At 36.5% G+C, this 16689-nt stretch overlaps 1 protein-coding gene across 3 annotated transcripts in view; it reads left to right on the top strand.

Moving 5' to 3' along the window:
- Positions 1-1988: 1988 nt before the first annotated feature.
- Positions 1989-16689, top strand: part of akap10 (A kinase (PRKA) anchor protein 10) — a 34711-nt gene continuing 20010 nt past the window's right edge. For 2 of the 3 annotated variants that reach the window (XM_056247321.1, XM_056247322.1), the window contains exons 1-6: positions 1990-2233; positions 4394-4441; positions 6598-6783; positions 12419-12991; positions 15701-15799; positions 16116-16200. In XM_056247321.1, coding sequence (XP_056103296.1) covers positions 2212-2233; positions 4394-4441; positions 6598-6783; positions 12419-12991; positions 15701-15799; positions 16116-16200 — 1013 coding nt within the window. In that variant the 5' untranslated portion in view covers positions 1990-2211. Of the gene's footprint in view, positions 2234-4393; positions 4442-6597; positions 6784-12418; positions 12992-15700; positions 15800-16115; positions 16201-16689 lie in introns of all 3 variants that reach the window. The other variant, XM_056247323.1, reaches the window with a different exon arrangement.

A 16689-nucleotide genomic window follows, 5' to 3' on the forward strand; every position in this document is an offset into this window, starting at 1 on the left:
CAGGTGACTTTCTTCCACTGCTCCAAGGTCCAGTTCTGTCGCTCGTGTGCCCGTTGATGGTGCTTTCGACAGTGGACAGGGGTCATCATGGGTACTCCGATCGGTTGGTCTGCGGCTACGCAGCCCCATACGCAGCAGAGTGCGATGCACTGTATGTTTTGACATTCCTCCCATAACAATCATTAAAAAAAAATTATGATTTGTGCCCCAGTAGACCTTCCGTTGGCTCGAACCAGATGGGATAGCCTTTGTTGCCCTCGTGCATCGATGAGTCTTGGTCACCCAACACCCAGTCGCTGGTTTGTGGTTTGTCCCTCCTCGTCCTCGGACCACAGTTGGTAAATTCTCACCACTACTGACTGGGACAACCATCAACACTTGCCGTTTCAGAAGCCCTTTTCACACAGAGATTCCAGGAAATACATCGATAATTTGTGCCAGGATCGTTTGCTTTTGGTTCATTCCCACTGTCAGTGGTTTTCTGGAATCTGTGTGCAGGTTCACACTCAAAAAGCATTTAAAAAAAAAAGTATAAATCCATGTAGTCTTTCAATTACCGGTAATATGTCATGAAAATAATAATTTAAAGTCCCCCTGTGGTAAAAAAAATAAATCTTTTAATGTTGTTTATATGTAATATGCTTTAAGTTGCTGAGTATTTTCTCCTTAAAACTGCAGTGAACCAAAGACAATCTCAAAAACGTGGATTAAAATCGCTGTTGTTTCCGACGTCACAAACTACCTTAACCAATCACATCAACGTGTGATTGTCAATGATGGATCTTTGAGCTGGTGTGAGTGAGTGGAGGCGGGGCTAATTTGCATATTCACAGAACCGCGTATACTAAATGAGGGAAGGGTGTAGTTACATTCAAGCTATTTTAAGCTATGAATAATTTTTTTCTCAAGGTAAAACGTTTAAATATGTCATTTTGGTGATCAGAGATGAGTATCCAAGTAAAATGACTTCTCGAACAATAACAAAATGTATGGTGGGACTTGATTTTGTCCATCGTGAATTAATTGGTTCATTGAATGGTTGTGGTTTTCTATTGGTGGATCTCCCTGATAGCGTGCGTGTTTATAATAATAATAATAATAATAATAAACTTTATTTTATATAGCGCCTTTAAAAAGTATCTCAAAGCGCTTCACAAGAATAAAAACATAAAACATACAATTAAACAAACTATGCATTTCTGACAGAAAAACGTAATAAAAAAAAAAAAAAAAAAAAAAAAAAAAATCTGGAAGACATTTTTGTACAGTCACAGTGTTTGATCATCTGCAATATGTCTAGGACGTTTTCTGTCAAATGTCAAATAGACGTTTAGAAAATGTCTTTAAGATGTTTTATGATTTAGAATGTATGTAAAAATGACATCTTAATTGATGTCTATCAGATGTTAGAAGTCATAACAGACATCTTGCAGACGTGCTATCTGGGCGTGACCATAGGTGCGTGTTTATTAAATATTATGACGGCACATGAATAAAAAAAAAACATGTATAATAAATTATCCAATATTTTATTAAAAATATAAGAATAGTCAATTTTGATATAATCGCAACTTTATTTGTTTACACTACCATCCCTATATAGGCCTACATACTGTTAAAAGCAGGCAAGGATATAAATACTCCACCAGGAGAAAAGAATCGTGAGAGAAACCAGACTCGGCAAGGCACAATTGCAATAAATCTACATACAATTATGTAGTTGAATAGGCTATAGTATATGTATGCCTCACAGTGCTCAATTTAATATGTCCGAAGACAATTATTGAGTTGCAATGATGTGTGATAATTTGTCCCTCCTACAACAACAGGAGTGATGTCAGAGACACACATGTTGTGAATGTCACCTAGCAAGTCATATCTAATTTTGTGATACAGTATCCTCTCGACGACACAGTGTAGGAATCTTATGTGGCCTGTATGGGAATTAAGTCTTTTGATTTGTCAGGTCTTTTCCCATAATTCCAGCAGAAGCGCTGTGCCGCAGACACTCCGGAAGTGAGGCGTTTATTGACAATATGGCGACCGGGCCAGCTAAGAAGGGACTGGAATTTTTTTGGGTTTGACAGAGAGCGCAGATGTGGATGAGCAACGCGAAAGCTGTGCGCGATAGAGTGTTATGAATGAAGGGACTCAGGAGCTGTCGGGATGTTGTCTCTGAGCTGAGCGAGTGTTCACAGCTTCAGATTCATCATGTCGTTCTTCAGGCGGAAAGGTAAGGAAGTGCTCCGCTCGATGATGATGGACAGTTTGGGCTTTTCTGGACCGATGCTGAGCTCACGTCCTCATGAATGTGACATCAAAACTCTTTTATTCTTTATGTTGGCCATATAATCTCTTTTATGCATATGCATATCTTCTGCACATCGTGTAAAACAGCGATAGAGGGATTGGATGTTCCCTATACGAGTGCACGTTTTAATATTTAGATCATCAAATGAAAACTTGTTAATTATAGTTACATTTTAGTTGAAATAACGCTGATTCCTAAAAAAACCCCGTTGTTTTAGATGTTCGAAGTAACACGCATATGGTCTAACGTTATGTCAGTCGACTGACAGGCTAGCCATGCCTGAAAAAACTCATGTTGGAATATCATAATATGGAATGAAACAAGCATAATTTTATGAATCATATCCTGAATAAACATACATAGAAGCAAAAACTATTTTTTTTATTCTAGTTTGATCCCATTTCAGTTGATTTAAAGTTTTTGTCAAGGAACTTCTTTCATTCACATCTTTGATCTGATGGTATAAAGCTAGATTGTCAAAGGTCAATCGTAAATGTTGTATCTATTGTATTTAGACCAGTAAGTTAGTTCTCAACCTTTATGACTGAAAGGCCTCCTTTTTTTCACAGAAAATATTCGAAGGCCCTACATTCTAAGCTGATAAAAATAAATAACCTCAAAAACCTGTCAGTTTAATGTTGTACATCTATATTTTTTAGTTTTTTGTTAAGCTTCTTAATTAAGATTATGTTGATATATTTAAATTTGCTGAGGCCCCGGCCCCCTGATTGACTATGGGTGTGTTCACACTTGGCATGTTTGGTTAGATTAAAAAACTAACCTGTTTTGTCTCGTCGTAGTCGCAATGTTGCCCATCACAGTTCAGTACAGGCATCAGAACCGCGTCTCCTCGCAACAGATCTTCATTTGTGTGTGACGGAGGGATTCCTGACGCTATTTTGACTCCTTTACTCATTTTATAAGATCTTCATGTTCTCAGCTGGTCAAAATACTATCATATGTAGGCTATGCACATAAACGAGTGCATTTAGCCCAGAACACAGCATTGTTTTGGAGGTTTGGTAAGTTCTGTTGCGAAATAGACATAATAAAAGCCAACCAATCAGATTGTGAACGTATTCATCCCTATGCCTGTAGGTTCGGCAAAATTAAAATGCCAATGTGAACGCTACAATGTTAAAAAGATAAAATTACCTGGACTAAATGTTTTGTTTTGTTTTTGGTCCAGACCAAATGAACCAAGTGAACCAGCCGTTCATCCCTCTGTCCCTACCTTTTTTTTAATCCTCCCTTCTACAGGGTTCCTGTGGTCATGAAAAACCTCAGGGAAGTTTAAAATTTTGATTTCCAGGCCTGGAAATGATTTACAAAAATTTATTAAGACTAGAGTATATATAAAACATTTTTTTTCTCACTTATCTGGAAACACAGCTGGAAACATTAGAATGAATTGGTCAAAATGAGTGGCGATGCTGCTGCTGTCTTTAGTTGTTCATATTAAACCATAAGATTGATCTGCAGTTTTGTATCTTCACTAAATAAAGTGACCGATCTTTCCCAGAACCCCTGTTCGCATGACAAAGAGCATAAACATGTATCCTGTGACAGTCAGAGCCCTAAGGGAAGGAAGGATGCCCTCTTAGCCCATGTCCTATTTACCGTAATAGGAACCTTTTCTCTTTGTTCTCAGTTCTGCAGTCTTGTCATTACACTTTGTTTTCTTTATCCATCAGAGATATGCGAGTTAATATATGTTATGAGCTCAGCAGAGAATTCATGAGAAACATGCTGCTCATTGTAAAGAGAAATATCATCCTCACTCTTTGCTTGCACTCCTGCCAACAATGATCGGGATGTTGGATATGCTTGTCGTTTTGTGCTCCATGATGCTAGTCTGTTTGTTTGCTCCAGCAAGGCCTCACCCCATGCAAATAATCCAGAAAACATGCAGTGGAAAAACTCAAGAATAAGTGATGTGTGGATTTGTGCAACAGCCTTTTTTGCTTCAAATAATGGGTGTCTGTGACTGGTTCCCAAACGGCTGCTGTGCTGGATAATCATTAGGACAAGAAGAGATGCCATAAATTATAAATGATATTTCCTGTGTTCTTTATCTTACAGCTAAAGGAAAGGAACCTGAGAGACCAGCAGATGCCAAAGCCAGCAAATGTGAGGGTGATAGTCCTTTTTTCTTTATAGTAACTTTTGTGATGTTGTGGTGGGCTGTCATAGAACATGCTAGAATGTAGAACAATAGACCAGGTTAATTTGTATCAAGTTATACCGGTAGTTTCAGTTGCTTGGCATGTGACCCAGACTGGAAATATAGTGTCAAAAAAAATGTGAGGGACTAAAGGTCAGTTCACAGTTCACACCAAGAACGATAACTATAATAATAACTAGGTTATATTAGCATCCGCACTAACGGATGATATTATTCTGTTTATTCTAAGCACATGCTGCAGTTTTGCAGCTTTAAATGCTTGAGCTCCTTAAAGCAGGATGGACTCTGATTGGCTGTCTTTTTTTAAATCATTCATCAGATGGAAAAAAGTTCAGAAGTGATTCCAATGATATAGTTTCTCGGTGCCATTATTATTATTGTTGTGGTGTGGACTCTGCTATTCTTTTATATTTTGAATGATTTTTATAACTATATCTTTATAGCTAACATCCTTGTGAGCAGGCCTTTTTTCAGGACTTTTTTACATTATGCTTGCAAACTGCTTTTCAACGGAAACTTGTTTTTTTAATTATTTTAATAAAAAAAATACGAAAAGCCAATTGTTACTCTTTCTCACAATTCTGACCTTTTTCTCTCAATTGCGAGTTTATATCTTGTAACTCTGGCTTAAAGGGATACTCCACTTTTTTTGGAAATAGGCTCATTTTACAACTCCCCCAGAGTTAAACTGTTGAGTTTTACCGTTTTTGAATCCATTCAGCCGATCTCCGGTTCTGGCGGTACCACTTTTAGCATAGCTTAGCATACATCATTGAAGTGGACAAGACCATTAGCATTTCTAAAAAAAAAATGACCAAAGAGTTTCGATATTTTTCCTATTTAAAACTTGACTCTTCTGTAGTTACATCGTGCACTAAGACCGACGGAAAATGTAAAGTTGCGATTTTCTAGACTGATATGGCTAGGAACTATACTCTCATTCCTGCGTAATAATCAAGAAACTTCACTGCCGTACCATGAGTGCAGCAGGCGTAATGATATGACGCAGCGCCTGAAAATAGTTCCGTTGTGTTGACGGAAGGTGGCCTATTTTAAAGCCTAACAGTTTAACTCTGGGGGAGTTGTAAAATGAGCCTATTTCCAAAAAAAGTGGAGTATCCCTTTAAAACTCGTAATTGCAAGTTATAAACTTGGAGTTGCGAGAAATAGTCGGAATTGCAAGATATCAACTCGCAATTTTTACTTTTTGAATATATTTAATTGTGAATATATTTCCGAATTCCGACATTATTTCTTATAATTGTAAGATATAAACTCGGAATTGCAAGAAACAAGTCAAAATGTTTTGATAAAATGTGTCTATTTTTTTTCTGAGAATTGTAAGATATAAACTTATAAATGTGAGTCCAAATTGCGTGTTTATATCCTATTTCTATTATATAGAAAAAAGTGTGAGATACAAACTTGCAATTCTATTCCTCCCAATTCAGAGTTTAGCCTATATGACATACCGTTCTAAAAACATGAGACTCATGTTAAAAGTTCACCTTTAAAAAAAATCATCCATCTGGAGACCTTGACGTGTTTTTTTTCTTCTTTTCTTTTTCTATCATAAAACGTATTCTGTGTGAATTGCCCCTAAAACTTATTATTTTTTTTTATTTTTTTTTAGCAGTCTGCTAAGTGTGATATAGAACAATATTATGGCTAGTCATTGGACGCTCAACAAGAAACAAATAGGGAAAGTGACCAGGGTTGGTGTAACAATTTGTAGAGTTTATTTGGAAAAATGAACAATCTGTCCTAAACAATCACATTCTCAACATGCTGCACATAAATGTAAATAATTCTGCTAACTCTGTTTGATTCAAATTATAGATTTTTTTAATAACAGCTTTATGCGCTCTAGAATGTTTACTTACAAAAATCTATACCATTTCTAGGGTTGTAACACTCAAAAGCTTTGCAGGTTTTATAGTCTTAAATGAATAACTAACCAGGGGAGGACATGTAGAGGTTTATCAGCATGTGGTAAGCATTTCTTACCAAGATAAGCAGTGCAGGATTGTAGATTGGAACTGGAGTGAAATGTAGAATTCTGTTGTGTTTGAGTGTTCCTTCTCTGTGTGCTTGTCTCCAGCCCCAGTGTCGCCCCACTCCCCCTCCCTCAGTGGGCGTAACCATCATGCTATCCTGGAGGCGGCGGGACCCAGCCATGTGGCCATCAATGCTATCTCAGCCAACATGGACTCGTTTGCTCGTGGCCGCACTGCTATCCTCAAAAAACAGCCTAGCCACATGGAGGCAGTACACTTCGGAGACTTAGGTACACCTGCCATGAATTATACATGCCATTCAATACTGATTCAAAATGAAATCCTGATTCTGTGTCCAGAATTTTTAAAAATATTATATTTATTGTAGTATTTTCAGTTTTACTGACAAATTAACAGTATAATCACAGGACAGGACCAAACACAACTACACGCACACAAAAACCCCCCCCAAAAAAACAACAACAACAAAAAAACTCCTTCGGTTAGATTCAAGTTTGCAGTTACCGGTAACCACAACACGAGGTCAAAACAGATTTTTGCCCAACGTGACATTATGGACAAGGTGAAATTTTACAAATGGACCAAATGAGATGTATAAAATATGTAAAAAAAAAAATTAATTTTAAAAATAATAATAAAAGTTTTGAAGTTATCGTAAAATCCTAAGCATAAAACTGTCAGGACAACAAAAGACACTTGTGCTGAGCATTTTAAATGAAATCTGGTGTTTATCAGCGGCCGAGGGAGCAGGAATTCTCACATTAGTTGGAGGATTTAGTGAAGCTTTCTGGAGTGTTAGAAATGGCTTTTGCAGCGCACTGGCCGAATGGATTTAATGTGTAGTGCCGTAATCTCTTAACCTTTTTATAGCTCTGTGATTGGTGGAAACCTGTTCAGACAAACTCCTCCACTTTAAACGTGAATATGTCCGTGTCTGTTTATCTGTTTCTCCTCCAAGTGCTTCTTTTCACAATAGACCTGTCACAACTATTATATAACCACCTAGTTAATACGATTATTATACCTCATCATTATTTTTGCTCTGTTTTCCAGGAAGAGAACCTGTAAATATTAAATGCATATATTTGCTAATAGTTTTTTTTTTAATCCACGTTTACTGCACCGGAATTAATATTTTGGTCCGAAACCGAAAATTCAAGATGCACTTGGCCGAAAACCGAAACCAAAAGTGACTTTAAAATTTATTTTAAAAAATATATATTTTTTTTGTTTAATTGTATTAATATTACACTTTCTAATTATTTTCATTCATTTTCAAAATTCGTGAAAGTGATTTTTTTTTGGAAAATGAAATTAAGTTTATTTTAAAAATCAATTAAATTAATCAAATGTATTTATTAACACTTAAATAAACTGAGTTTAGCAAAAAATGTCATTGAACATAAGGCTGTTTTTATATCAACGTTTAAATAATAGAAGTCAAAATTTAAAAGATCACTAATGAAAGTGAAGCTGTGAAGGATGAATTTTCCTTTGTTGATTATTCAGGCAAAAATGCAAAAAAAGCCATGGTCATCTCAAAGCATGGACAAAAACAATTGTTGTAAAAACTTATTGTAGCAACATTTTTAATTTTACAGATTGAACTTAAGTTTACAGTAACAAACCATATATTTAATTAACGGAAGTAATGTTAATATACCAAATGACTTAATTCTGTTTTGTACCTTTACAATATACTGACAACCAATGTTCCCTCTAAGCTGCGCGCGTGCGCGGCCGCGCACTTCTGATGCCTCGGCCGCGCACTTTTAAGCGGCGGCCGCGCAGAAAAGAATAAAATGACACACAGAGGACTGACGCGAAACGTGTGGGGAAATCCATTTGATTGTAGTTTAAGTGAGAAATAATTGCAGTGCTCTGGTCAACCGCTATAGAGAGAAAATTGGTGAATGCAGTTTACAGGTTTCATAGAAAGAGAATGATGTGAGCACGTGTGATTGGCAGTGAGTCGTGTGTGCGGACCAAATAGCTCGATACGAGAGGCAACGAGAAACGCATAGACATGTGAAATAAAATAAAATCATAATGTTTTAAAGAAGAGTGGTTTGATTAAAGTGGTGGAAATAACGGTTATGGACACAGAACAGTAACAATTACACGCCCACCCGCGTGCAAATTCATAGTTTAAATAGATGTTTTTGTCTGTGGGGGAGTTTCAGGGATGGTTAGATTATAAAAGATTAGATTATATTCATTTTTCTTGAAAATATTTAGCTATTAGATCTATTTAAATGCTTTGTTTTCATAATAATATAATATGTTAACAAATTTAAGCATTTAAACTGATATATTATATCACTTCAAATACTTCAATTCGTTTTTTTTAAATATTATATTATGCCTATATTTTATTATATTATAAGCCTAAATAAAGAATCTCACAAGGGTATTGTTTAGGGCTCCTTGCCATTAAAAAGTTTGAAACCCCCTGCTAAAGAAAATATTGGAAATTCATAAGCAATAAACAATCATTTAACTTTTGATGGTTTAATGCTTCCTGTACACAATTAATTGACTGTCAAAAACACTTTATGGTTTTCCCAAACCATCTCGGTGTAACAGCTTACTTTTCTTCCATACTATATTCTATTATTGTAAAGAATTGAACTGTCCTGCAGAAGGTTTTGTAAATTATTTTTCATAGGATTTCTTGGTAAAGACTGTACAGTTAACAGCACTGTAAAAAAATATCAGGTAACCTAAAATGTCCTTCATTTAGTGACTACTTAATTTGTTAAGAAGCTTGTTTTTCGAAAATATGATTTAATACCAATAAGTTACATCATGGGTCAAATAAAATAGAAATGGCACATTCAAGTTAAAAGTTACAACTGAATGTTGAAACCATTGTGTTTCTACATGCTGTACAGGTCAGGTATAAAGAATATTTTTGCTCAGGTGGCGAAAAATATCCGCCCAATAGAAAAAAGTTTTGCTCAGCAAGAAAAAAAATTAGAGGGAACATTGCTGACAACCACCTTAATCACAGGTCACAGGTGGTTATGAGAAAAACAAATGATTAAATCAAACTTCATCATAAGTAGCTTTTCAACAAGCTGAGGTAAATGGTAATATTTAGAAGGTGCGCACAGTGTCATACACACACAAATACAAAACCCATCATGGTATTAACACAAGACACTAAAATAATGCAATAAACATTAATTTAACCACATAAGATGTTACCCTAATGTACATAACTGACAAGAAAAAACTAAGCAGAAACAGTTATTTAAATGAAATCCATAAAATGTTAAGGGTTACACTTATTTTTTTTTTACTGTAATTTATAAGATGACTTATTATGAGATGTTCTTTTTCACTTCCAAAAACTGTACATGGATCAGTATTTTACTGTAAAATGTCCCATTAGACATTAGATCAGGTTTTTACCGTAGCATTTTTACAGTCTTTGGTTAACAAACCAGTTTTGCAAGGTGACTTGGTAAAGACGATGCTTTTAACGTCAAATCTTAACGTGTTGTCTCCACACAAAGAGGGTTGGGATTTTTCCGGCTCAAGTACCCTTCTTCATTGCGTTCTGATACTGGAATCATTTTGTAGAGTTCACATCTCAACCATCTTCTGGTGTCCCGTGGTGTTGAAACCGGAAGGTGTGGCCTTTCAAAGCATTCAAAGGAGGTCACTGCTCTATTATAAGATTTGTTTTGTGTATGTGTTTATTTATGGAACAAAGTCTTTGCCGCTGCTGTATAAGAAGTAATAGATGGCTGGGTGTGATCTGGAGATCCCATGGGTTTGAGTTGGAGGCATTAAAGGTGCTCTGCTAGTCAGGTGTTTGCTGTAGGCATCATTACTGTTGTTCATACTTTAGGGTTTTTGAACAAACATCTAATACTAAGTGTTTTTTCCAATATTGTACATTCCTACTATCAACGCAGTGCCCTGGGATCCTATTGGGTACTTTTGGACAGGCAATCATTGCTTCATTTGATTATTATTATTATTTTATTTGTTTGTTAAGTCAAGTTTTTATTGCTATATGTTTTATTTGTTTTTGTTATTGTTTATTGGTGTTTTGTTTATTCCTTATTTTGGGTTTTGTTTTGTTTTAGTGTAAAATCCAAACGGCTTGATTATTGAAAGTGTTTAGGCTTTTTAAAGATTAAAAAAAAGGAGTGAATGGATTTTTTTCATTGTATGGTGATTGTGTCCACACACTGCAAAGACACATTTATATGCAAACACCATATAAAAGTGAATTTTGCATCTGATGACCCCTTTAATGAAATTTATTTTAGTATAAAATGAAATTTTTACCTACTAGTAGGGGTGTAACGATACACAAACCTGACGGTTCGGTTCGTCCCACGGTTTTGAGGTCTCGGTTCGGTTCATTTCGGTGGGGTGGGGGGGTTTAGAAAGCTAAAATTGCTTTTATTTTTTATTAAACAGTGCTTTAATGAACAAATTGTGTCCTTGTCTTTAAATTAATTCCATTACAAGTAAACGTTTCTCAAGGATAACAAAATTATCTGCTAATGCTGTAAACTACAGCCCTTACTTGCACATTACTATAACATTAAAGCTTAACAACAGAGCCTAGACTTTTAGCCTAAATGATATAATAATAATCAACATTCAAATAACAAATTGTATGAAAACATGTAAACTGCACATAAGGCAATTTTTGCATTAAAAAGTTTTTACTCTAATTTGTTAATGTTTTATAATAATTTACACAGTTGCTGTTATTTTCATGACAACTATTTTAAACATACATTAAATAATCAAGATATCATAAACAGGTTAAGTAAAATATAATATATAGGCTAATATATAGCATTTATTTAGTGAAAGAGTTAGCAAACCAGCAAGCTGTGGACACTGAATGACTTGCCTGAGGTAAATATAAAGCTATGTGAAAAACTAAGTGTTTTATTGACGTATTTCCGCTGTTGAAACACTGATTGAGTGTTTACACGAGTTATGATGCCTTTCAGTAAGTATACTGTATCTTTCAACATACCTTCGGGTGTCCATTCATGTTTATTCTGTAACTGAGGAAGAGATGATCGCGCTCCGCGCTGCCGCATGCATACAGTGATATCTGTCACGCCACATCTAAGAGCGCCAAAACGGCATTTATTGTTTGCATTTCGTGATCAAATAGACATAATTTGAAAGATTACACCTTGCTTATTATCAAAAGTAACAAAACACTGAGCTTATTGCGATTATTTGTGGTTAATGGTGGTTAGGCAACAGCCCTGTATTCGTTGTGTACACATAACACATGAGGTGCAATGAGCCGGTACTGGGCGGGGCAGCAGGGGGCGGGGCGTGTTCGGTTCGCCATGAGAGTATCGCGATACGTATCGTGGGTGGTGAATCGCGGTTTTTCGGTTCGGTTCAAATATCGTTACACCCCTACCTACTAGCCTGTTGCTTAGTTTGATATATTCAGCAGACTGAAAAAGTTTTGTAGAGTAAATAGGCTACATTGTATCACTCGAACGTGGGCAAATTGAGTGCCAGTCACAAAGCCAGTCACAATTAACAAAGCTTATTGGTGATTTAAAATGTTATCGTCCAACGTGATGGCAACTAATGGAATTCAATAATTGTCTCGCAAAATGACGACATCTGTCCTGCAACAGAGCAAAAACCAGGTGGTCACCCTACTTACGACCCAAGTCCTTCACATAGAAATCAGTCTACAGGCTTTCATAGACAACCTAGGAAGCCTGGGAAGATCTCCTTTTTCAAGTTTCCTTACAAGCTGTTCACACATTGGCAATAAAAAAAGCATTAATACATGAAAATTCTTACATATAGCCCCTTTAAGTATGTTATCTCTCTCGACTTAAGAAACATGGTTTGTAGCACTGGGGTTTAAAAAGGGTTTTTGCTTTTCAGGTCGTTCCAGTGTCAATTACCACCTTCAAGAGACTCGCTCTCGGCTTTCTAAAACCGTAGACCAGATCCTGCGAGACAATGTGGCCATGCCCTACTTCATACAGTTTATGGAGACTCGCTCAGCTGATCACCTGGTCCGGTTCTGGCTTGAGGCTGAGAGCTTTCGGTCCACTAGCTGGTCGAGGGTCAGAGCACACAGCCTCAACTCAGTCAAACACAGCACCTTGGCTGAGCCGGCGACTGCTCTGGGATCTCCCGACTCCCCAGAATCCCCAGAAGAGCCCAGCAGGCCCTCAGCTCTGGACGAGGGAGATGAAGAGGACCCCTTCTCCTCCCGGACATCCTCCAGACCTCACACCCCCAGCCCTCAGGACACTAACTCTTATACCGGGGCTCTAATAGGCCACCGGAACTCTGTTAGCTCAGAGGGGGCGGCCCGGCCTGGGACACCCCACCTGCAGCCCACCGTAAGATCAGAAACGCCCACCAGACAGCCCTCCTCCAGGACAGGCACTCCAGTTAAAGGCCAGTCTGCTGGTGGCCTCCGTGAGCTCTCTGAGAAACTTATGAAAAGTGAGTACCAATGATGGTTTTCGCTGTTTGTTTTGACATTATTCCTGCACTGAATCCCTCCAGCTATGGACGATAACTATTAGGGGTGGAACGGATCGTAGTCGATCTGTAATCTGTACGGACCAGGTTCGCCACGCATGTGATTTGCGGATTAACTGCTAAATTGCGTGTTTAGTCTTGCCAATGTACACATTAAAAAAATTGGCGGGCGGGCGTTTCAGATAACGCTCGAAAACCAAATTGATTCTCTTTCGCGTTTCCTTGCCCTTGAACGGACACATAAACACAAAATCATGTCTAAATACCCGTCTCGGTAAGTATTCTCTCGGTTATGTCATAAGTGAACCGGTCCGTGCATTCGGTCTTAAAGTGGCAGCACACACCTAATATTCCTACTGTTGTCTGAGTCATTAATGTTAATAAAACAACAAAGTATAGCTTTAAGAAAGATGAAACTATATTTAATTTCTCCAGTGAACAAAGTGTAATTTTACATTTAGGCTTAATTATTAATTTCTGTACCGGAATACAACTGTTAGACTTTGTAACTTAATTTTATTTTCATCTCTGCTTGTAATTTGTGTATTTGTTCTTATTTTATTACCGACAGTTTACATGTTTTTAATAATGTTTAAACTTTATCAGTTAGGCTAGTAGTTTTTGATGTAGTATCGAAGAACTTCAAGTGAGCTTTAAGTAATAAATGAAAAGCAAAGTTACCCCCTCCCCCCCATATATATATATATATATGTATATATATATATATATATATATACACACACACACACTCACTTTAAAAAAAAAAAAAATATCCGAAAAAGGATCCGATCTGTGGCTTAAAACCCGTAAACGATCCGAACCGAGAATTTTTGTGATCCGTTCCACCACTAATAACTATAAAGATAAAGAAAAATCTAGAAAAGTTCTAAAAATCTTTTCTAAATATAAAATAATAGCAGAGTCCACACCACAACTGTAATGATAACTATATCATTGGAATCACTTTCAGAACAAATTTTTCCCAGCTAATGCCAAACTGCAGCATGTGGTTAGAATAAACAGAGCAATACTGTGCATTGGTGTGGACGCCTAATATAGTTATAGTTATCATTATAGTTATCGGTCTTGGTGTGAATGGGCCTTAAGAGAACATTCTGAGTTAAATCCTGCTCAAGTAACATGTTCTATGGTATGCTATTGATTTCCACATACAATAATTGACCCTTCCCTCAATTAAAAAAGAAAACGTGTTTTGCAAATTTGCAATGTAAAGCAGTAATTAGAAGCTTGTGTTTTGTTAAAGCACTTTTAAATGTTTATTATTGGAGATGAAAATTGTCCTTTAGGTGGAGCTACTTTATTACATAGAAGAACCTCTGGATATTTGTTATTATCATAATTCCTTTCCTGGTAGTTATGTCACATCCTGACATGGACACAAAAGCAAAACTTAGTGTGAAACTAGTTAAAAGATAAAACTCTGCCCAAGCAAGTAGATTTTTATCACACTAATTTCATGTTAACACATGTGATGCTTAACGTAAATGTTATTGTTATGCTTTAGAAACAGTACAGGCATGCCTGATATATCAGTACCACATTTGTTAATTTAGTCAATTAAAAAAAACAAATTTTTTTTTTTAAAACTGCAGGGTTTGCAGTATTCATCAGTAATTATGCAAAACCTGCACCCTAATCTTCAGTTTAAACAGAGCATTCCAGAGCATGTGCTTAACTACAATGAGTTTTCATGGTTAGTAGCTTTTTACCATTACAACATATTCCTTTAGTATATCAGACGATGACTTTTAATCTCCATGCGGCATTGGTTTTATTGACCAAGCTTGGTAAATGATCCCATTTAGCATCTTGGCAGTGGACTACAATGAACAGAAGTCAGGAGCTGAGTATTCATTTATGGCTAATACAAAGAATGTCCAAGCTAAAAGCGGTGAATGGAAAAAGTCAGTTGAGCCGAAAGCCATCAAATCAGCTTTAGAAGGGGAGTCAGATCCTATCAGCCCGTAGCTTCTGCACCGAGAGTATTCAGTGTCTTAAAAGGGAACACGTCTTTGTCCACCTCATTGCATTTTATAAGGCTGGATCTGGATTTTCTGAACGGCTCATATGGATTTTATGAAAAGAGCTTCAACATTTAAACATGCTCTGATGAGATTCCTTCTCAGACAGACACCCATTAAACCCAAACACTTTCAACATAGCCTTTAAACACAGTCTTACTTCTCCATGGCTGATCGGCAACCATAAATCTTAATATGTATGTGTGTGTGTGTGTGTATATGTGTATATGTAAACTTGTATGTGTGTGTATATATGCACAATGGTGCAATTCAAACTTCTATGAACATATACTTCTGTGAAAGATTTAGTTTTCTGGTGTCTCTAACAAACACGGTCTTCAGTATGAAATATGCACATCCTGTATTTGAGTTTGATATTAATGTTTAACAAGGTGTAGACGTACGATTTTTCCCTAGGCCTTTGCTCTAACTGCACTAGACATTTGTTTGATTAATAGTGACACTTAAGCGCACATGAGGCTTTGATAAATAGCCATGGTTGAAATGTGAATTATTACAGTTCTGTGTAGAGGGATGTTGAATATAATAAAGGTGGATTGATTCTGATATGTCTTTCATCCTTTCCTTTCTATCCATTTCCAATTTCCGCATATTTTTTTGTTTGTAGGTATAGAAAGGGATGCTGTTAACATTTTCACCAAGTACATATCTCCAGATGCTGCTAGGCCTATTCCCATCACCGAACAGATACGCAACGACATTGTGGGTAAGAGAATTCCTTATCACAAATGACCTCTGTGTTTAATGACTGCTTAAGAAGTACTCAAATGTTGTTTTCTGTGTTTGAACAAAAATATATATATTTAAAAGAGATACTGTGTGATTAGTAAATGAGCGCCTGGTTTTATGGATTCGTCCTCTGGATGCTTGTCGTTACATACCTTATTTTAATTTAAGGGCATTTTTATGTTGCATATCCTCAGAATGACTGTCTCTGATTAGCTGGAATGGGCTTAAACATTTTTAATAAGTTGGGATGTTGGGATAGTGTAGATCTAACTTTTTTTTAAAACTTTTGCCAGCGAAAATCTGTGGTGAGGACGGACAGGTGGACCCAAACTGCTTTGTCATTGCACAATCTGTTGTTTTCTCCATCATTGACCAACAGTAAGTCATTTTGTTTCCTGTCCTTGACAATTATTGCTCTTGTATCTATAGAAGTGTACATTTATCAGTTTTTATTCTATACATGCTATGTACTCAAGAGGCAGACTGTGTAAGCATGCAGACTGAGGTCTTAGGCCTTTCATGAACATTAAGTATTTTTTAACTCTTTTACCGCCAGCGTTTTTGAAAAAAGTTGCCAACCAGCGCCAGCATTTTTTGATAATTTTCACAAAAGTTTCATGGCCCCCAGAATATTTCGTTGTATGAATATCTGAACATGCAATAAATCTAAAGAAAGAACAGACACTCTGCTAAAAAAAAACACACAAAAAAACACAATCAGTTTTAATATAGCTTCATGGGTCCTGGGTCGAGTTTTCATTCGGTAACATTAGGCAGTTTTGATTTATATGCTGTTTAATGTTGATGATCGCAGTATTTTACACATGCACCTGCTTATACACTCACCTAAAGGATTATTAGGAACAC

Source organism: Rhinichthys klamathensis, unplaced genomic scaffold, assembly GCF_029890125.1.
Source record: "Rhinichthys klamathensis goyatoka isolate OS25496 unplaced genomic scaffold, OSU_Roscu_1.1 h1tg000046l_1, whole genome shotgun sequence".
NCBI classification, from domain to species: Eukaryota; Metazoa; Chordata; class Actinopteri; order Cypriniformes; family Leuciscidae; genus Rhinichthys; species Rhinichthys klamathensis.